Below are 22,495 nucleotides of genomic sequence, written 5' to 3' on the forward strand. Positions count from 1 at the left end.
TAAATGTGATCTGACCTTACTTGTCCTCCTCTGTTGACTGCGGGCTGAAGCCTTCACAGCCACTGCCTGAGCTGCAGGGTCTGGCGGACGGTACCAGAGGCTCCTGCTTACTGTCTAATAGTAGGGGTCTTTCTCATTTGCCAATCTTTTGATGACTTCCTGATTCCTTGCTCCTGGCTCCTCCGGCTTGAAACTTAGAAATCAAACTCAGCGCTTCATCTTGAAGGACATCTCAATTAATAAATGCATTTCGAGTAGCAAGGATCGAGGATCAAGGGGGCTTGCCAGAGATCCCTCAACCCCTAGATATATGTACTATTGCTAGTGGCATACAAGGACAGTTATCATATTATACTTAAATGAGACAAATCTAGAAACATTGATTTCTACCTTTATCTTCCCCATTGGTCTGAGTCTGAAATCAGACTAAACCTGATTTATTCATACACAGATTTTCTTAAAATTCGGTTAATATATTTAAGAAAAAGGTTTAAGAACTACCATCCTGATTTGCATTTGTATAGCTCATTGCATTTTCTTATCCATGTCAAAGCCTCCCTTGGAATTTCCTGGGAGATTTCTTTGCTACCTATCCTTTAATCTGAACTTCCATGGCAATTTACAGCCACTTATTGAAGAAAATCACCCTTTTCTTGCTCTCTCTCACACACACACACACACACACACACACACACACACACACACACACACACACACACACACACACACACACACACACACACACACACACACACACACACACACACACAAGGTGAGCAGGCACATACACACAAAGCAAAGTTTAGACAATACAAGAATAGAACAAGAGAATCAAGCTTACTGTTTTCATATTAAAATATTGTTCCCATCTGCAATCTTTGTCTTTCAAAGGAGTAAAAATATTAATGAAATCTTCATTGCTTGTAGCTGTTAAGTTGCAATGCTAAGCAGGACTTTTATTTCAGTGACATCATACACCTGCAAATACAACCCCGTATTTCTCACATCTTATAAATACCAACGCCTGGTCACGTGAGTCGTTAGTCAGTGAAGTTAAGTTAACATCAACCATGCTCTTTTGCTAAACATAACTAAGTGGCTTTGTTGCATAATCCTAGCTTCCTGTGAGGTTGGAAGTTTATTTTGAAAAGACATTATGCATGCGTGTAGAAGTGGAAACTGACATGCCATCCCTGTGTCCAACACTGACATGTAAAGGGGTACCCAGAGCCTCATAGTTTGAAGCTTCGGGCCAAGCGTCAGTATGGGACGAGTTGGGAGTGAGAATGTGTTGGCAAAAAACCGAAAGCCTGGATGGAGAGTTGAGGGCCGTACGTAGACTATAGAAGAAGAGGATGTAGTCACCGTGACGTGACCCATTCGTCCGTGATCTGCTGTTTTAAAGCCTCAACTTCAGCTTTTTGGTTGTCGCCATCTTTTGTTTTGCAGTCACCATCTTAGCTTATGCAACTAGAAGTGGCATGAAAGAGTAGAGTTAAGTACAACTGAACACCGGATAAGACCTTTTTAGGTGACATAAAGGTTACAGTTCACTTTAACAAATTAAAAAAACGCACTGTGAAAGGGTTAAAGGTCTAAGAAGAAAACACAGACAACTCCCAAGCGACCCTTCAATGACAAGGTAGCTCGCCCTAAAGCATACTCTGCTTTATGGTGTATTTGACTCTAAATGGGCCATAACTTAGTAAATGAACATCATGCTGTACTGAAGAATTATTGAGAAGTAAGGACACTTTCTCACAGATTTCTGTACAATCACCTTTTTTGCAACCAGAGGAGTCGCCCCCTGCTGGGCGTTTGAAAGAATGCAAGTTTCAGGCACTTCCGCATTGGCTTCAGTTTTTACACTCAGATGTTGCTGGCTGGGGCAAAAGAAAGTTCTTCCAGTTGACAAGGAAACATACAGCATTGATAGAGTCCAGTCTGCCCGCCTCCAGAGGACCAGCGTCTGTCAGTATCCTCAGTGGATATGAGAAGAATCCTTCTTAGAGTGAATATGAGTAATGCTGCAGGAACTTATCACATCCCTGGTCGTGTGCTAAGAAGACAGCCACCATCTTCCCTCTACCTAAAACATCTGCAGTGTCTTGTTTAAACATTTACCACTCCTTTGAGGGACTGGTTTTCCAGCACATCAAAGACAACATCCCAGCCAGCTTAAACCGCCACCAGTTTGCATACAAAGCCAACGAATTCACATGACAAGACATGGCACACACATTCTGTCAGAGGACAGTTAGCATAAGATGAAGTCTGGATGGAAGTAGTGACCTAGGACATTCTCAGAGCACTGTAATATAAGTGTCAGTCTTCACCTCTCTGACTGACTTCCTCCTCTTGGTCAGGGATGAAGCAGAAGGATTTCCTACTGCAGTCCAGCTCCAGCTGACCTTGTAGTGGTGGACGGGAACATCCAGGTCAGCGGACATGCTCCACTGGAGCCAGGCCGACACCGCCCTGCCAGGGCCAAAGCTCATATTGGCCATTCTCAGCTCAGTGGGAGCCGGAGGATTGCAGGGGTCTGAGGGTGAGAGGATGTTAATATTCATAAACTTGCTACACAGAATAATATTACATACCATTGCGGAGATATATAGTATATGACGTTAATTCCACAAAACCCTATAAATACTGAACTGGTTTTCTTTTGTGCTTTCTCAGACTGGATGCTAAAGTTACTCCCTGAAATTATATTACAGGAAAACCCTTTCAGGATTAAACATTTTCCATAGAGTTTTTTTTAATGAATTCAGAAAGGATCATGCAGTTTGATAGGGGCTTTATCAACACTGTATACACTTCGTTAATAAAATGTCAATAATGCAATCTAGATCTACGCATCTAGTGTACAAGAAAAGATAAAGTGAGATATAACTATTTGTCCTGAGGGAAACTATTGTGCAGCAGTTGCAATACAAACTTGGAAGCAAATATTAAATATAATAATAAGGTGCAAATCCAAAATATACGCAATGCCAGAAATATAAACAGATTAATGGTTAGGATCACAGATATGAATGAAAAATGGTATATACGTACCAAATCTTATATAAAGTACAGGTAATGTATATGGTAAGTTCAGAATGTTCATGATTATGTATTGCACGTAACTACTACTTCTATAATTGCATGTGAAATTCTATACCTAGGGTGAAAACCTTAGTATTAAACCAATAGTACATGAATTGCATGAAATACTACAGGATGCAAAAACTGTGCACTACTCCACCATAAATATCACAGAATACAATGCGGTAATGACAACAATGTTCATAACACACAATGGTGCACAACTCTGTAACGTCAATGATGCTTCAATTAAGTATATTATTTCCCTTTGAAATGCGTAAACTATATTTCGAATAAGTTCAGACTTTATGATTCTGATAAATCATTGTTTGGTCACATGATGTTGGCCTGGGTTACCATGGTTATGCACCTCCAATTGGCAAGGAGGCTCTCAGGATGTGATCTGATAATTACAGCTCAGTTCTTCCAAAAAGATACAAATATTCCACTGTTTATTCACACAAAAGTATGTCGGAGGATAGTACACATACTGCAGGCCTGTTAAGACAGAAGCTTATTTTGAAAAGACTGTATGAATGTAACGACCGGAAATTGACACATTTTGCTGCCTTATGTAGGTAAATGAGTAGTATCTTCCTGTAAGATATCATATGAACCGTTCTATGTGGATATGTTGCATATTGAGTATGTAACTTATAGTTTACGATTTCAGTGGAAGCATATCACTTACTTATTAGTAAGGACTATCTTTTTCTGTCTGATTCACCAAAATGAAAAAAAGATGAAATGTGTATATATATATGTATATGTATATATATATATATATACAGTATATATATTTGCATGGTCTCCGGCTTCCTCCCACACTCCAAAGACATGCAGCTAAGGTTAATTGATGACTCTAAATTGCCCGTAGGTGTGGATGTGAGCGTGAATGGTTGTCTGTCTATATATGACAGCCCTGTGATAGTCTGGTTACCTGACCAGGGTGAACCCTACCTTCGCCCAATGACAGCTGAGATCTGGCTCCAGCCCCCGTGACCCTTAACTGGATAAGTGGTTACGGAAGATGATGAATGGATTTGAAATCACTAAATAAAACTTAAACATGATACAATGATGTGAAGCCAATAGGAAACAATTGATTGATAGACAAAACATGAAATAAAAGAGAAAAAAGTATACCTCGGGGGTCTGCAGAGACCCGAGTCTGGAGAACCAGGGTTAAGAAATACTTGTTTTCATGATTTTAGTGACTCAAGAACAAAGAAAACACTCACACACACACAGACTCACACAGACACGCACACACAGACGGTATGTCTGACCTCTGCTGGAGTGGATGTGTCTGCTGGGCGTGGTGAAACCTCTGGTCCCGTGGGTGTTGACAGCTGCCACACTGAACTGGTACCAGCGACCCGGCCGGATGTCGGAGAGCCTTGCTCCCTGCTCTGTGGTCTGTGATGAATCAGGGAGAGACTTTGGTTAAAGATAACTGAGAGCAAGACAATACATTAACCTACTGCTGTTTGGAAAAAAGATGTCTTCCTCTGGGTCTTTGACAATCTAAGAACAGAAAGTTGATTTTCAAACTCTACACAAACACATAAAAGGACCCCAGAATATTGGCAAAGACTTTGACATTTGGGCACTTTAAAACCAAAGTGCACCTAGTAAAAAATCATAGAGAAAAAACATTTAAAAAGCATGTTCAGCAGTGGGACAGTCTCTGCCAAGTGTCAACTGGTTGAGTGGTGAGTTGATGAAGGCTCATGAATATTAATGTTGAGAAAAGTAACCCTTTTACCGCTGCACTGAAGTGTTGGGATGTTAAGAAAATGTTGAATTAGTGTGAGCAGACGGCCAACATAAGGCAAAAAAACGTGTTTTCAAATGTAGATGTTTGTGTAGAGGTACTGTAGTACACCAGCTTCAGGCGCTGGCGAATACGTTATGGGTTATGGGTTCAACCTAAAACCTGACAGCGGTGTCAGTTTTACTGTGTCTTTCATCAAAAGCAAGGTGTGATTTAAGGTTTACAAATACACCTTCATCTTTTGATGTGATGTGCATGAGGTTGGCTCTATATCTCTCTGTCTATATAAATATTTTTTTTTCTTTTCCACAATCTAAAAATGTATTGTGGGAAATGTATTCTTCCCACAAACGACTGAGATCTTCTCGATTCATCCGTGCAGCATACCTAACTTTACCCTCAAAAACTTTTAAAGCACAATTACAAGGCACACTGCTGTCAACAGCCATTTCTGATTCTATTTGTGCCTCAGTCTCAGAGATTTATATGTTTTTATAGCTTAAAGTCTTCTAGAGCAGAACCTTGGAGTCATAAATCAGGAGAGACAAGCCAATTATTTTAAGTTTGGCCAGTTAGGAACTGCTTCACAATGAGTGCAGTTGTGAGTGCTTGATTATGTCGCCGGATTTTAATCAGATAAATCACCACCATACATTGGGTGCAGTGAACTAACCTGTGCCACCACCTGCCAGGAGGTCGCAGTGTCCTCGCTGGGCTGGATGCCAAAGTTCCACCTCCTCTGCAGGATGTAGACCACAGGCTCTGCTGAGATGTTGAACCGGGAGAACCAACGCACCTCCAGCTGACCAGACGAGAGTTCTTCTAAGCCCAGCTCCTTCCTTGGCTTCAACGGAGCACCTGGGAGACAAACATCATCCTGTTCTCAAACCATGAAATACACATCCTCCAAAAGTAGAAAAGAATAAAACTGAGGGGAAGAAACATTTTAAGATCAATTATTTGAAAATAATAAATGATGTCAAGTTGAGTCCAAATGCAATCTGAATCAAATGACCCACCGTTTAAAAGTAAATGAATGGTCATAACATGATTCAAATTGATTGGATGTTTCCGTTTATATAAAGAAAAAGGTCTGAAGTATTTTGGCTGAAAAATCCGAAAACAAGTAGTTTGAATAGCAAGAATACAAATGGTAGTAAGAGCATTTCCTTAATCACTGTTACTATTTAGAGCAGGCTCTTGGAAAATATTCTCACACTTAAAAAAAACACTAAAGAGTTTGAGAACCCCTGATGTATCGTATACGATTGTAGGTCAGAGGTGAAAAGGTCTGCAGAGATCAGAAGGTTTTGTAAAAAGCTCTATATCAGACTGTGAGTCAGCAAACTGATCCGATGTCAGATAGTCTTATTCTATATGCCTCCCAGATGCATCCGTCTTCTTTAATTCTCAGCACATATTGTCTGTGTCCTAGCATGGATGACATCAGGCTCTCTGTCAGGTCAGTCAGTGTCCCCTGGGGCTGTGGGGATTTACAGCTTTACCCAGTGCGCCGGTGTGAGAAGACAATGAATTTCCCCACATCATTCCTCTCCTATCATGTGTGTTACCATCAGTGGGGCATGAACATTCTGCAGCAAGCTGACAGATCTCTGTTTCTCTGCTCTCTCTGATCCCTCTTCTGACAATGAAGGCCTAAGTAGGGCAAGCTCCACCTGACTCGGACTTACAGCAGCTGCACTTTGTTTGTTCCACCTGGAATTACCTCATACTTTTTGAGTACAGGCCCATGGGAGGCTGGGATGACTTCTTTTTTAGGTTGACAAGACTCGTATAACAGTTTAACCCTCAAGAGGAATACTCTTGTCATCTCACAGGTTTTATCTATCATTCCAATTCTTCATGATTTCGCCAACAATTAGTTTCTAATGACGTTATATCACTCAGGAACCCCAGCCAAGAGCACCCAGTTGCAGCCGATGCACTTTTAACAGATACAACAGAACAAATAGATCAAATGTTTGCAGGGGTCATAATTAAAGTGATAAGCTATCAATAGAGAGTCTTCGCATGACAATGACGTTACTAAATATGTTTTATGAAGATAGAAGTTAACATTTGCGATCATGCTTGTTTCTTATGTAGTTTGTTGCTTGGGTCGGTAGGCCATATTATTATAGTAATTATAAGAGATTATTATTATTATAAATGATCAATCTGTCTTTACTAACAGGCCATTCTACTAGGCCCGGGTCACCTTCGAAATCAATTATCTAAGGGTATAGTTTCTCTAGATGGCATTGCTCTGGCATCCAGCACTACCGTTAAGAACCTTGGAGTTATCTTTGACCAGGATCTGTCTTTTAACTCTTATATAAAACAGATCTCAAGGACAGCCTTTTTTCATTTACGTAACATTGCGAAAATCAGTCACTTCCTGTCTCAAAGCATAAAAACTAGTTCATGCATTTGTTACCTCTAGACTAAATTACTGTAACTCCTTATTATCAGGCTGCTCTAATAAGTCTCTTAGATCTTTACAGTTGATCCAGAATGCTGCAGCACGTGTTCTAACAGAAACTAAGAAAAGAGATCATATTACTCCAGTATTAGCTTCTCTGCACTGGCTCCCTGTTAAATCAAGAATAGAATTACAAATCCTTCTCCTCACCTACAAAGCTCTAACTGGTCAGGCACCGTCTTATCTTAAGGAACTTATAGTTCCATATTACCCAACTAGAGAGCTGCGCTCCATCAATGCAGGGTTACTTGTGGTTCCTAGAGTATCTAAAAGTAGGATGGGAGCCAGAGCCTTCAGTTATCAGGCTCCTCTTCTGTGGAACCTGTTAAAGTTTTTTTTAGGTCATTTTTCCTGAGCCTATATGAGGGTCCTGGGACAGAGGACAATTTGTTATTTTGGGCTCTATAAAATAAATTGAATTGAATAATAATCATTGTTTTATCACAGGCTGCACGGTGGTGTAGTGGCTAGCACTGTCACCTCACAGCAAGAGGGGCCAGGTTCTCCCTGTGACAGCGTGGTTTTCTGGGAGTTCTCCGGCTTCCTCCCACAGTCCAAAGACATGCAGCTTAGGTTAATTGATTACTCTAAACTGCCTGTAGTGTGAATGTGATCGTTCATGGTTGTCTGTCTCTATGTCTTTATCTGACAGCCCTGCGATAGTCTGGGGACCTGTCTATGGTGAACCCTGCTCCACCTCCACGACCGTAGAAAGAATAAGCCGTTATGTATGATGGATATAAAACATCTTCAAATTAAAGATAGTTAAAAAATCAATATGCTGGACTGGTGCAGTTATGGTAATATATATACCCATGGGAAAATCCCAGTGTACTGATGAGAGCTCTGATGGTCTGACTGCTCTTTTTTTTGTTCCTTAAGAACAAGGGAATATTTGCACTCTTTTATTTAGATGTCAAATCAGTGTTGATTGTGAATCTAGTTCACTGAAGCAATAAATTCTCCAGTGCGCTAACCCTATATTAACAGAGCTATACTCTACTGCCGCAGAGCCATGCAGGCTGTTCCTAGATGTACCAGGATGCATTGCCAGAATTTTTTTATTTTGCTTTGTCTGATAAATATTTATTATTATTATATTCCTTTATTGATCCCCATGGGGAAATTCAAGTGTTGCAGCAGCTCAACTACACAGAAACAGATAATAAATACACATATTATACAATAAAATAAAAATAGAATAAAATAAAAAATAAGAATACAAAAAAAAAAAAAAAAATGCACAGTATATCCACATGGGGGGGGGGGGGACTGGTCAGCATGATGACAGACTGTGGTCTCTGCTGTTGTTGTACAGTCTGATGGCAGTGGGCACAAATGAGCGTCTGAAGCGCTCCGTCCTGCTCTTTGATATAATAAGCAAATAAGCAGAACATACTCACACAGACTGAAAACGAAATGAAATACATCCGTACACCTTCTGTATTTAAGTTTATCTTTGTTAACTCATTTTCAAAGATATATAATTCAAACTCAACGGAAACAAAATAAAACTCACTTAAACCCTTTAGCAATGTATTAGCCTTTCCACTGTTCTCAGAAATTCTGGTTTGGTCAGAATAAATAATTCTGCTTTAAATCATTGAAGCAGAATTATTCAGTTTCTGTTAGCATTGGAGGGCAATTTAAGCAAAAGGTCTGCTGCCGATGTTTGGTCTCTGCAGCTCATATTGGCTGAATATCCACCTCTAGCATATACACTGTAAAAGCTACACTGCAGGATGTACACTGGAAAAAGGTTTTGTGCAGCATTGCGCACAACAGATACCAAAGCTGAAGTAGTATTCCATATACCAAGTCAAGTCACTGATATATGGAAGAGAAACCCTCCAACAAAATCTGAAAAAACGGTTTTGTAGCTGCGCACAAGAGGCAATGAGAACATAAGTAATAACTGCAGCTACGTTTTTCACACTATAGACCTAACTCGGATGGGTACATTTTCCTTTTAAGTACAATACTTGCCTTTGAGATGTATTGGAGTAAAAGCATAAAGCAACATAAAATAGAAATACTGAAGTGAATTACAAGTCAATTTATATTTACAGTGCTAATTAAATGTACTTTGTTACATTCCACCACTGCAAATAGGTGAAAGACTTCTGCAGCAATAGTACTCAAAGATCTTGTCACTGGCTACCTGTACTTTGCATTGTAGTGCAACTAGAATAATAATAAAATACTTTCTCCACACAAAATGTTTCTGTTGGGCCAACTCTTCTGGCTCTACTTACCCTTGTAGAGGTCTTTGGGAGACTGGCAGGTGTGGCCACAGCCGTTGGAGCAGCATTTCTTCTGAGCTGAGCATTCACGGTCATGATCACAACTCTCCACACAGGCCGCTGCAAAGCCGCTGGCTCTTTCTGGAGGTGGACAACGGCCTTGCTTCACTGCCAACACTGACTGAAGGAACTCACAGCTGGTCACACACTCCCAGGGCTTCTTTGGAAACACCCGCTAGATGGGTCGGAGGAAGAGCGGTTAGTCTTAATATAAGAATTTTGTAAATTTAAATCTAACCGTAACACAATGAAAGTAAGGCAATATGTTAAGATCATCAAACTGTATCAAGATAAGAAAACAAATTAGTATGGGTGGTTTGAATCTTTAAAATGTGCTCCTCAAATTTCAAGGATAATACAATATCCATACATTACTTCAACTTTATTTGAATCATCACATTCTTGCCAATTCGCAATTGTTTTCTTGACAAATCCCAATCCAAATAGTTTTTTTGCCCGATCCCGAAGCCTTTTGTTTTCTTGACTGATTAATTTTTCAGACTTTTTTTCAGTCAAAATGTAGTTACTGAGTCACCTCATCATTCCTCTCGTAACTCGTGTGTGTTACCATTAATGGGGCCTGAACATACTGATGCAAGCTCACAAAATCTGTTTTCCTCAACTCCTGATCCATAAATCTGAACTATTAACAGTACATAAATGAAAGTTTGATTGTTGATGCAGAGTGTCTAAACGAAAGCACTATGATCGAATCATGTTGAGGTGTTTGCATTGACCTCCTTCACCTGTCTTTCAGTTTAATCCATAGTTCCACATAATGACGCATGACTGTTTTTGACCCTATAACACTCTCACTCCTAGTACACAGACAGCATACAGTGTTGCAGTGTACCTCACACATCTCTCTGCAATTGCTTTTCCTCTTCATCCCCCAGGAATCTTTGCAGGGCTCCAGGCACTGTGGAAGGGAAAAGGCATGAGGTGAAGCTATCTCTAGATCTGTAGATTGAATAAGAGTCAAATGTTTTGACTGGCAGACGGCTTCAGCTTCAGCTTCTCTTCACACACAGAACTGTACTCAATCAGTGTTCATTTCATCCAAAGAGCTATATTAGAGGTAACAATAACTGTTTGATTGACCTAAGCTCTGGCAGGCTTAGAATCATTTAGACTGTTAATTGTATTAGTAAAGCCTGAAGTACTGACCAGACAGGGGATTTATCAAATTTATGATCTTCCATCTTGTTTTAAAAGGTTTGCTTATGTGATCATCACCTTGTGAAACAGCCCTCTGACCTAATTAGAAATATGGAGTACACATTAGACAAGCACAGAAAAACCCAAAGTCCTGGGCTACAGCATTCATCCTCACTTTTTTCTAAAAATGCAACACTTTGCCAGGGAACATATTCCTGGCATAGAAATAAGTTGTAATTACATTTCCTTGAAATACAATTGACAAAGCAATTAGTTCATATTCAATTGCATTTTAGATAAGAGTAGGGAAGGTTCAGTCGTTGCTGTGTTATCTTTTTTGCTGTATTATCCGTATAGTATGTAAGTTCATACTGAAAGTGAGTGAAAGCTGATAAATGTTGTCCTGCTTTATCGGGCTGTTTCTGGAGCATGTCACCAATTAACAGCATCACCCTCTATACCATAAAGCTGAATCCTGCACCAGTAAGCAGAGGGGAGCCCAGGGGAGACTGGTACACTGATTGTAATTTCATGCTGCAGTGAGAAACAGTGGGGAGGAGAGCAATGTACAACAGCATGACAAGGACGCGGCAAGTTGTTGGAAAGTATACTGTAAACTCTTGCGTTACTGAAAAGACAATGTTGCAGGTTTTTGGATACTTATATCTGTTTTCTTATAGAGAAAATAAAGGCACCCACTGCACTGGTAACATCTGGGTGGCAGACTTTGAATTACATTTTTTCAGAGATCATTTTTCAGAAAGCAATCCTCCTCGCCAATAACAACATACACGTTAGGGTTAGAAAATGTGGGCTAAACCTTTGCTGTTCCGGTGAAAAGCTGATTTTGTGGTATTGATGTCATATCCGATGCCATTTCAGTTTATTTCTGCCCACAAAAGTTTTCTCTCAAATATATAATGCAACACACACTCGGCTCTTTGACCAAGATACAAGACAGGTTGACAGGGAGGCAAATAAATCATCTCAGTGTTACTTTAACCCATTAGCACCAACCAGGATGTCAACGTTGATTTCTAGAAGGAATCTGGGGGATATTTGGTCTGAATGTCTAAAACCTCTTTTCCAGATCTCCCTTAACCTGCTAAAATGCAGTTGCAAATTCAAAGTGTCACAAAGCCCAAATTTGAACTAGAGAGGTGCTAATCTACGCAAGGTGTCTGCAAATTATTGAATTATTACAACTGATAATTGGCAAATGTCCCATCTTCTGGTATCTGTGGGTTCAGCCTTGAAACAAGACAGCATGATCCAACCACGATGAGCCCAGCAGAGTACCACGGGTCTCTCTACCTGAACAGTATGATGGATGTTGATCTTTCTTATTGAATGTAAACTTGTTTTTGAACAGCAGCCATGGTCCCACTCAACTGATGAAGCAAGGATACCTTTTCTCCTGGGCCTTGCCTTAGGAAATAAAAAACAGCTGTGTGGGAGTAGCAGTCCTTGGTAAACACATCTTGCTTTGCATAAGATGTTTGATCATCCTGTCGGGGCAAGGATACTTCCAAAAACCTTTCTCCACTTAATACACCATAAAGTTCAGTACAGTGTCAAAAATGTATGGAATGAGGAGTCGCTCGCGTTTTCACATGTTCTGAGTGATTCGATTAAGGAAGGATTTGTGTAATATCCTAAACCCACTGAACTTAAAGATGTCATTTCCTTGGCATCTGCAACAGTTGTTAGCTGGAGCCCTTCCTCGACCTGACTCTGGTCCCATCTACTTACCATGACCGACAGATTGTTTCCAGTAAATAGCAAGCTCTCTATCTGCCTCCCCATTGCCCTAGCGATTGCGCCATATACCTGCTGCCCGGCGCTCATCTCCCAAGCATCCACCCCTTCAACCTCTCCAAGCCTAAGCAGGAGGCTACGGAAAGATATATCAAGGAATCATCTGTCCAGCTGCATCACCCCCTAGTGCTGGGGAAAAAAACACTTTGGTCGTGCATTGATTCCAGGACACTAAATAACATAACGGTAAAGAACAAGGGCTGCACGGTGGTGTGGTGGTCAGCACTGATGCCTCACAGCAAGAGGGGCCCGGGTTCAATTCCCAGGCTAGACGGCCTTCTGTGTGGAGTTTGCATGTTCTCCCTGTGTCAGCGTGGGTTCTCTCCGGGTTCTCCGGCTTCCTCCCAGAGTCCAAAGACATGCAGCTAAGGTTCATTGAAGACTCTAAATTGCCCGTAGGTGTGGATGTGAGCGTGAATGGTTGTCTGTCTCTATATGGGTGAACCCTGCCTTCGCTCATTGACAGCTGAGATCGGCTCCTGCACCCCTGCGACCCTTATCTGGATAAGCAGGTTACGGAAAATGAATGAATGAATGAATGAATGAATAAAGAACAAGTATCCTCTAGCTCTCATGCCTTTGATTCTCTCCAGGGAGACACTATGTTTACTAAGCTTGACCTCTGAAATGCTTATCACCTGGTCCGGATCCGCTAAGGTGACGAATGGAAGACATTCAACACTCCCCAGGGTCACGTTGAATATTCAATGATGGCAGTTCGGGCTCTTTCATGGATTTGTGTGAACCTTGTTCAATGTGTCCAACATGCCTGTTGATTTGCAGTAGGAACTGTGTAGAAACTCATCATCAAGGTGTGCAAATAAGCACTGACGTCTCTGTGGTTATGGTTATTATATATTAAACAGTCTGGTGCTGGTTGCACAACATTTAAAGAGCAGATCAGCTGTGTCTGATAATACCATAACAGGAATAAAATTATTCTTTCTGTGTGATCACCAGCTGGTTTAAAAGTTGAAAGATGATCTTAACATGAATAAAGGGGGTTGTATGGTTTTAGAGGGTGGTTCATATGAGTGTGAATTCACCAAATAAAAACACAAATGAGCCGCATTAAGCTGTTGCACTGCTCTGAGCAGGCGGACCACGTAATACACACTCATCCTTGGTACCAAAATAATGCTACTGTATTGGCTATGCCACACCCTCTAACGCACCTTCCCACATAAACGGGGCGGCTGATGAAATACAGCACTGCGTTCCGCACCTGCTTCAACATGCGTTACGACATAGGGCGCTGGTTGTCTGATTGACCGTGCTGTTTTACCCATCAGAATTTTTGCAATGTTCCCAGATCTCAGCAAGTACTTTGGTAACTATTATGTCATGATAACCAATAGCACCAAGGTTAGGGTTAGAGTTGTCAGGGTTGCAAAAATAAATGATAAAGTTTTTAAATATATTGTAGTTTCTATTTTAAGACTATGTAACTTATGCTGAACTCTGAAATGCTCTGCATTTACAAATACAGGATAATGGTGATTGTAAAAACAGAGTGCAGCATAGAAAAGTTATCAAGTCAGTGAACTAACTCAGTATTATCAGTTGTACAGCAATATATATATTTAAAGTTGGGTCACATATGCTTATAGGAGCCAGAAGCTACCGGTGATACCAGAACATAGGGGGTGTTTTATTGCATATTTAACTACTCAATTATGGAGAATTACATTGTTGTTGACAATGCCTTGCTTAAACCCAACATATTTTGATTAGATTCCACAGATATAGATGAACATGTTCTATTATTATTCTGGTCATAGTATTATTTTAAAGTTCACTGTCACATCCTGAAAACGCTGCTTCACCACTGCAGGGTAAGAGTGGAGAGGTGGAAACAGTTGCTGCCAAATACAAGACACGATGCATTGTCATACAACTCTTCCTGCTATGCAGTGAAGACTCCTTGAAGCATGTCTGATAGCCCTGTGCCAATCCTGCCATCTCCTATCTCCCCTCCCTTGTCTCCACAGGAGGACTTGTCCACTAATCCAGACTGACGTTCCCACTCTCATGCACAGCGTCAGTTAGTTTTCCGCCCCATTTCAAGCTTAAATCAAGCATTCCATTCCACTATGCCGAAATAAAGCTGACCGGGGGGAACTTTGTGATTTGGTTGAGAGTGATTTGAGATAGCACCTAAGTCCCCACTGGTAGCAAAGACAACAGAGTTATTTTTGTCTCGGCTTCAGAATTTAGGACAAAATTGGAATTGGTTTGGGATCCAAGCTGTTCTTTTAGGTCACAGAACGTGACTAGTATTTATTTGGCTGCAGTGCAAAGCTATTTGTGTATGTGTGGGTGCACACCACTCCTCCATGACCAACCAGAGATAATGGAGCGAACAACTTCTCTGCTGACCGTGCAAAATGCTGTTCTTTTGGTGCTCGGCACTGTTTGATTTGCTGCCCAGACAAACTCCTCAGAGAGGAAACAGGCCCCGTGCTTGTCTTCCTATTTTCGACAACTCGTCTTTGAAAGTTTTCCAGACCTCTAAACATCCACAGATGAGACCATTGCTTCTCCCAAGGAACAAAACTGCCTGAAAATCATTCACAAGTTCTCTTATACGTTTAAAAATGTGAGTTGATAGGTGGAGGAGGAAATGAAAAGGATGTGTGGGTCTCAGTCAAACATCACAGCACGGCTGTAGGGAGATTGAAGTCTACTAAAGGCTGCCAAGTGCTACTGAAAGGAATCATTACACAACGCTAGATGCCAATTGTTGCCAAAAGTTTTAAGCTAAGACACCAGTATCAGTGAATACACAAAATGTCCCTCCATGGCTCCGATGCTACAGTAGTGACAAATTAAGCTCTTTCAAAAGACTGTTTGTCGATAGTCAACTCTGGCACTTGCAAATGGCTGTCTGCCTCGAGAAGATAGTGACAGAAGGATTTACAAGCACTCATTATCACCAGGGTCCGCAAGGATGACGTGGGGCCAAATGGTCATGAGCCAAAGTGATGGGCTGTCTCACAGCAACAAGCTTCAAGAAGCTTCTCATCAAGCCTCTCTGAGCTTAAGCGCTTGTCAGGAATGCATATCCATTCCGGGATTGCCACATTACTGAAGGTTTCAAGTCAAAACCAAACCCTCATAATGACAGCAACATGTCCAGATAATAAATCCACGTATGGTTCATGGTTTATTCATATCTACTCTATATCTAATCTATAATCACTTAAATATGAAGGAGCCCCTAGGAAAACAGCATTGCTCCTCTGGTTTTGGGGGCACCAAATTCTCTTATAAGGTTTTTATTCCCTCCACCGTGCCCATGGTGACTCTTGGCCAGAAATAAAAACAAAAACTGACCTCAACCTCAAATACATTTTTTAAATGTAAGCAACATGTTTGCCAACTTACCCCTTCCCTTAATATAACTCAGCTACCTACTATATCCACAGGTGAAGAACATGAGAACTGCAAACTCAAAGTGATCAAAAATATTAAAAAATTTAACAAGAAAGGAATATTCATATATAAATACTCCAAATACTTTTTGCCATATGTTTGACAGATATAAAGATATAGTGAAACAATTGATAGATGGACACCGGATTAACAGGGTTGGGGGCAGTGTGTCTTGATGACTGAGCCTGATTTTATAATAGCACCCTATAATAAAACCCTGACCTTTCCTTCCAGTCAAAACTCTCCAGTGAACTGTGTTAAGGTTTAAAAAAGTATCTCACATTATGACAGCAGGACACATATGTTGTGTTTGCTTCTTCCAACACTTATTTGATGCCAGGAGGGAAGCATGTTAACCCAAAGTGTCCTGTTTTTTGTTCATCAAATAGAACTACAAATGTCAATGTGATGTTAATGATTTTACAAGCATTTCCCAACAATTCTCCCTGAAATATTCAGCCTTTTTTTTAGCAACTAGAATTTCACCTTTGGTCTCACATAAATGTTGGTTCTGTTTCAGCATCATTGGTGCTATTGCTGCTTTAACCCCAACCCTTAGGGTACTATGAGAATTGTTTGTAGAATGTGTTGTCTGACCACTGCAGGAATCAAAAGTGTTTACACCTGAACCAAACAGCCACATTGGAAAGCAGGGAAAGAGTAAATACAATTCAAACAAACTGCTTAAACCCAGAGGCGGTTGAAACAACATTGCCATTTTTTGATGGCTTGTTTATTGCATTTAATCAAAAGTGGCAGAAATGAGAAAACGACCCAAACCTTCATCTCATCCTCCCCGGGGCCAGGAGACCACCTTGCTGGGAGTAGGGCATGCAGCAGCTCTGGGAGCGGGACTGAATTCAGCCGGCACAAATCTGAGTGCCAGAATTCATAGCAGGCTTTGTCCAGAGACAGGGCCGGGTCTGACACACCTACATGGTAAGCGTATCATCTTTTTGCTGTCTTTTTGAAGACTCTCTCTCTGCCTTTAGTACATTCATGCTTGATGTTACACGTGCCCCTTCACCTCCCCATGACCACCTAGTTTTCACAGATTCATCAGCTTCATCGGCATTAATCATTTCAACAGCTTCCTCAGCCTACTTTTTTATCAATCCTTTATTATCACACATCATCTGTAATAGTTAAGAATTATCCTTTTTTCATTCAATTGTCTCTCCTGATTAAAATCACAATCCAAATCCTAAAACTACACACATATCATGTTACATACACTCATCATTTCTATATCTTGTTCAATTCAGAGGGTGTAAAACAAGGCCTTGAGGGGGAAATGACTGTGATGTCTGCAAAACCAAAGCAGAGAACAATGGCAGAGGGAGTAGGGTAAGAGGTCAGTAATTATGTGAAAGTTAGCTTGATACAGAGAATAGCTTATGTGTTGGTGTCTCTTCAATCTTGACTTTGGATAGTGTGCTCCTATTTGAAGGACATTGAAGAGTTGTTAAATCGGTCTGTCCTCAAAGAGATCTACAAGGACTTCACCCCTTTTTCTCCACCATGGGTATCGCCTGATGAGGGTTCCCCAGATGGGGTTGTCTATGAGTTTGACCCAACAAAGAATCCCCAATCTGGCCCCAATCTGGCCTGAAATTAAATGTTCAGTAACCTTAAACAAAATTCTGTACAATTAAACGTGCAAAATATGACGTTTTTTCACCTTGTCAAAACCGGTGAGTATAAAATTAAAAACTGTCCAATTTTAACACAAAAACATAATAGCTTATAGTGTGGAGCCTGTAGTATTTAACAGGAACATTCATATTGGTAAACAGATCACGCAATAGGTGGGTTGGTGAACATGGTTATGCTATGAATATGCTAACGTTAAAAACTACAGTGATGACTGACCTGACAAACACCAGACATCTTCCTCATCATTATTTGTTTATTGACATTAATTGTAATATGGACTCTGTTGGGTTGAATGGGAAAATAACCCCCTCTGGATCCTGCAACTCTTTATTGATGCCACTGGATAGTGTGCTCCTATTAAAGTCTGGTCAACACATAAGCTTTTCTGTGTACAAAGCCAACTTTCAGATAATTACTTTTCTCTCACTTTTAGTTTATCTGTTTTGATTTTGTATACATCGCTATCAATGAATTTAATCAAGATACAGAAATGAGGAGGCTGACTTAATGATGAATCTGTATTGAATGGGCGGTGGATGGGCACATGTAACAGCAGCATGAATGCACTAAAGGCAGAGAGGGAGTGCTATTGGATGGATGTGACCAACTGATGAGAACAGCTGATTGAAAAACAAGAAACTGGTGTTGACCCACCTGAAGGACATCACAGTCCCCCCTGCCGGACCCCCTGCACCACCCTCCAGGTCGGTGGATGATGCAGTCAACATGGGACTGCACTACATGCTGAAAAACCTCAACTCCCCAGGGACATACGCAAGGGTTCTGTTTATCGACTTCAGGTGTGCGTTCAATACCATCATACTGGCAATATTTCAAACCAAACTCTCCCAGCTCAGTGTACCAGCCTCCACCTGTCAGTGGATCACAATCTTCCTGACAGACAGGACACAGCAGGTGAGGCGGGGAAAAAACACATCCAACATCCGGACTATCAGCACTGGCACCCCCCAGGGATGTGTGCTCTCCCCACTGCTCTTTTCCCTCTACACCAACGACTGCACCTCAGGTGACCCATCTGTTAAACTCCTGAAGTTCACAGACGACACAACAATCATCGGCCTCATCAGGGACGGTGATGAGTCTGCGTACAGGCGGGAGGTTGATCAGCTGGCCTTCTGGTGTGGTCAGAACATATATATTCTATATATATTTATATATACATATTTTATACATACATATTTTACCTACCTCGATATAAACTACAAACCTAAGCATGCAAAAGTACATGACTGAACTTTACAGACCTAAAGTTCGATTGCGATATATATATAAAAAATTGAAATATAAGTATAACAAGAGCTGTTACAAAGGAAAGCTTTCTTAGTACAAAACATATTGCCATCTGTGAAGTTTCCATGGTCAGAGAGAGGACGAAATCCAGCCTTGTTTTTCGTTCATTTTGTGGGAGAATTTTTTGTTGTTTTAATAGCCGTCACCCATCAGAAATAATTTCAATAATAGTAATAATGTTTTGGTTACAGGTCCAGCCTCTCCCATTATAGATAAAAGATGAAAATCACTCCATGAGTGTGGGAGCCGTGAAGTTTATTTTCTTCTTCTTAACCTAAAAAAACCCAGATATATTTTATTTCAGGAAAAGGAGTAATGGATATATATAATCAATATTAAAAATGCAGGTTTTCCCTTTTCTCTATTAAACCTCTGTTAAATCATGACTCAAGTTTGACAAACAAATCAATCGGGTATCCCCCAGTCCTGTTTAGTCAGTTCCAATTTTGTGCTGTCTATTATACACACTGAAGTGTATTAGGAGAAGAACAAGTACTAGGACAGTGAAATGCATCCACAGGTCCAAAACGTGTAAAAAAAAAAGGGGCTCACAGGGTGATTTTAATTGTCAGTATTGATTGCCACACGATCAACAAAGTCTAAATGCTATATGTATCTAGTTTGCAAATAAACCTTTTACATTAATTAGCAAATTAAATGAACTTTTATTTTTTCATTTTCATAATGAAAAATTAATTTATTTCATTTTTTGATTCAGGCAACAAAAAAATGGCCCTGCTTTTCCTGTTTTGGGTTCAAAACTAATATTGATTTTTTTATTTAAATTCTTTCTTTTTTGGTTTGAACAAAAAACAAACTATGAAAATGTACATGGACCGACCCTGTACCTTTAACGAGATTGACAAGCCCTCGGGGGAGATCCACGTCTTTGTCCTTCAAGCTGGACGGGAGGCAGACAGGAGGCTACACTGCTCGCTAGCAGCTCTCGACGTACAGATGGTATTATAAGTAAAGGCCGGGGCTAGATAGTTAGCATGCTTTTTTCTTTCTTTGACATAACCTCAACACTTTAACCTCTTCACATTCTGTTGATGTTCATTTTGAGTTGTTCAGAATTTCTTTGTTGCTGCCGCTATACATCCTCCTGATGCAAATTCAATAAAAATTCAGTACAGGAAAGCACTCAAGTCCAAAAATAAAAAGCATAATGCTTTTTTTATTTTTTAATTTTAATTAAGACGCTCTGCTTGCATTAACAAAAAGCTAAGGTTTTAAAAATTGTTTTAAAGAACGTCACAGATTCTGAAAGGGAGTTCCAGAGCGGAAGGGTCCTGACTGCAAAAGCCCGGTCCCCTTTAGTTTTGAACCAGGACTAAAGAACAGCCAGCCGAGCCCTGCATGAGAATCCGAGGCTACCCTTTGGCTCATGGGGAACAGCAATGTAACTGGGAGCTGAACCATGATGTGCTTTAAAGGCAATCAGTAAATCTTAAAATCAATTCTACACAGTTTCTGCTCCACACTCCCCTGTCACTCTGCCTTACTCAGTTCACCTGCCAGCCACTCCCTGTCTCTGCCTCACACTCACCTCTCAGCCACTCCTACCTCATTAGCTCAACCACACTCACCTGCCCACACAGCTGCATCTGCTCTGTAATCACTCACTCAGTATTTAAGCTCCTGTCTCACACACACTCACGACCAGATTGTTCTCCGCATTACAGTATACCAGACTCTCCAGCATTCATCTTTGGACTGATCCCCTGTTACCAACCTCGCCTGCCCTGCAGTCTAACAGACAAAATAAAATGTCATGTTGACATTAATATTAAATTAATATTCATTTTAAACCAAATATTAAACCATGGTCTCTGGCTGCGGGTTTGACATTAATAAACAGGAAGCCATCAGGAGGAATGACAAAGTAGCAGTTTCTAACCAGTGCACTTTCCCTGATGTTAAATCATTTTGCAAGACAAACCAATAGAATAGAGTGATCAACAGTGCAGACAGGAGTTATTAAATCGATTTGCATGAAGGTGTGTGGCTGGCAAACCCTATTTCACGGACAGCGGGGAGCAGGATGTCTGTTTCCATCCTAAATCGGGTGCTCCATTATAAACAGTCTATATATAGTGTGGAGATTAATGGTAGAGCTGAGAAACAGGTAATACCCACTATAGTCCAACAGGATGCATCAATGCTGGTGTACACGCACAGAGCACAGTGTCACTGGTTTACATATGGAGAGAGTTATTGCTCACATGCAAAGGTACCCATGTGCCTGCACACATGTATCCAGCCATGTACACACACACACACACACACACATTCTGCAACAACCTATCAAATGTAGAGAATCATTTCTAGATGAAAAATACAGATGAAAACATCTCCCCTTCAATACTGTGGGCAGCTTTGAAAGCGTTCTTAATTTAACCACATCATTTTAAATTTCCTCTATCACTAAGAAACTCAAAAAGAATAAACATAGCTCACCAATGTTTTGCAAACCCTACATCATTGCAAGTCAGTCATTTTATACAAAACAGTTTCCCTCATTTCTTTGTCTTCCACCTCAACTCACTTTGGAAAATCTGTCAAAAATATCTTTTTGATATTGTATTTGTACCTACAGCTCCAATAATAATTATACAACAGAACAGAAATGGTGGAGAGGGTGGCCAGCAGGATGCTGAACACACTGAAGACCTTTTTAGGCAACCACAATGTAACTTTAGTGTTCTGAAAACAAACTGTGAAGGGGTTAAAGTTCTAAGATGAAATCACAGAAAACTTCCTAACCAGATTCTGCCGTGGGTGCAACCTGTTAATCACGAGGTAACCATTACTCTAAATGAGACTGAATGAACATTATGTTGCAATGAAGTAGACTCGAAACTAGCAATTGAGACCAAAAACTCATGTTTCTAATGCTGAAGTAGGGAGGACAACTGTCATAACTACGCTAGATGGCGCTGTCACTTGAACATTAACTGAAACAACTGATGCTGTCATTTTTTACTTGGGAAGACGGTCTGTAGCTAACATGAAAGGAAAAATCACAAATAAGAGGCGCTTGTGATTGAAATAAGTTTGGAATTCCTGGTAACCTACCTTTGTGCACCGTTTATGAGTATGACACCAGCCCAAGGATCCATTTTTCTAAAGAGAGGAATAAAAAGAGAGAAGCACAGATGAATAAGTCAGTGTCATTAGTTTAAGGGCTGAAGAATACATTTGAATGCCCTTATTATAGACTGTGCTGTCACAGCTCAGAGACAGGGAATATAATTAGAGTTTGAAAAGAAAACATCACATAGCTCCAGAGTTCTCACTCTGTATAACAAAAGTGTTATTTTTCTGTATAAAGAAAAACAACAGTTTTTTCTCTCCAGTTTGTGGGGCTTGGGTCGTTAATGGCTCCCTGCTGTGAGCCTGAGACCGTTTTATTAAAAAAAAGAGTGTTGATCCATTGTCACTGGTCAAGTAACATGACCCTAA

General features: G+C 40.5%; 1 protein-coding gene and 1 long non-coding RNA gene across 2 annotated transcripts in view; one reads left to right on the forward strand and one right to left on the reverse strand.

Moving 5' to 3' along the window:
* The window catches only part of LOC129116903 (uncharacterized), a 15,206-nt gene extending 12,767 nt beyond the window's left edge, over window positions 1–2,439 (forward strand). Inside the window, exon 4 of the long non-coding RNA XR_008533737.1 lies at window positions 2,367–2,439. This is a non-coding gene — a long non-coding RNA (uncharacterized LOC129116903). The remainder of the gene's footprint in view (window positions 1–2,366) is intronic.
* Window positions 1–22,495, reverse strand: part of LOC129116901 (anosmin-1-like) — a 36,830-nt gene that overhangs the window by 8,915 nt on the left and 5,420 nt on the right. The window contains exons 2-7 of the mRNA XM_054627557.1: window positions 22,109–22,156; window positions 10,506–10,571; window positions 9,605–9,827; window positions 5,541–5,725; window positions 4,380–4,509; window positions 2,337–2,542 (exon numbers count right to left, since the gene is read on the reverse strand). Of these exons, the coding sequence (XP_054483532.1) occupies window positions 2,337–2,542; window positions 4,380–4,509; window positions 5,541–5,725; window positions 9,605–9,827; window positions 10,506–10,571; window positions 22,109–22,156 (858 nt within the window). The remainder of the gene's footprint in view (window positions 1–2,336; window positions 2,543–4,379; window positions 4,510–5,540; window positions 5,726–9,604; window positions 9,828–10,505; window positions 10,572–22,108; window positions 22,157–22,495) is intronic.

Source organism: Anoplopoma fimbria, unplaced genomic scaffold (genome assembly GCF_027596085.1).
Source record: "Anoplopoma fimbria isolate UVic2021 breed Golden Eagle Sablefish unplaced genomic scaffold, Afim_UVic_2022 Un_contig_9275_pilon_pilon, whole genome shotgun sequence".
NCBI classification, from domain to species: Eukaryota; Metazoa; Chordata; class Actinopteri; order Perciformes; family Anoplopomatidae; genus Anoplopoma; species Anoplopoma fimbria.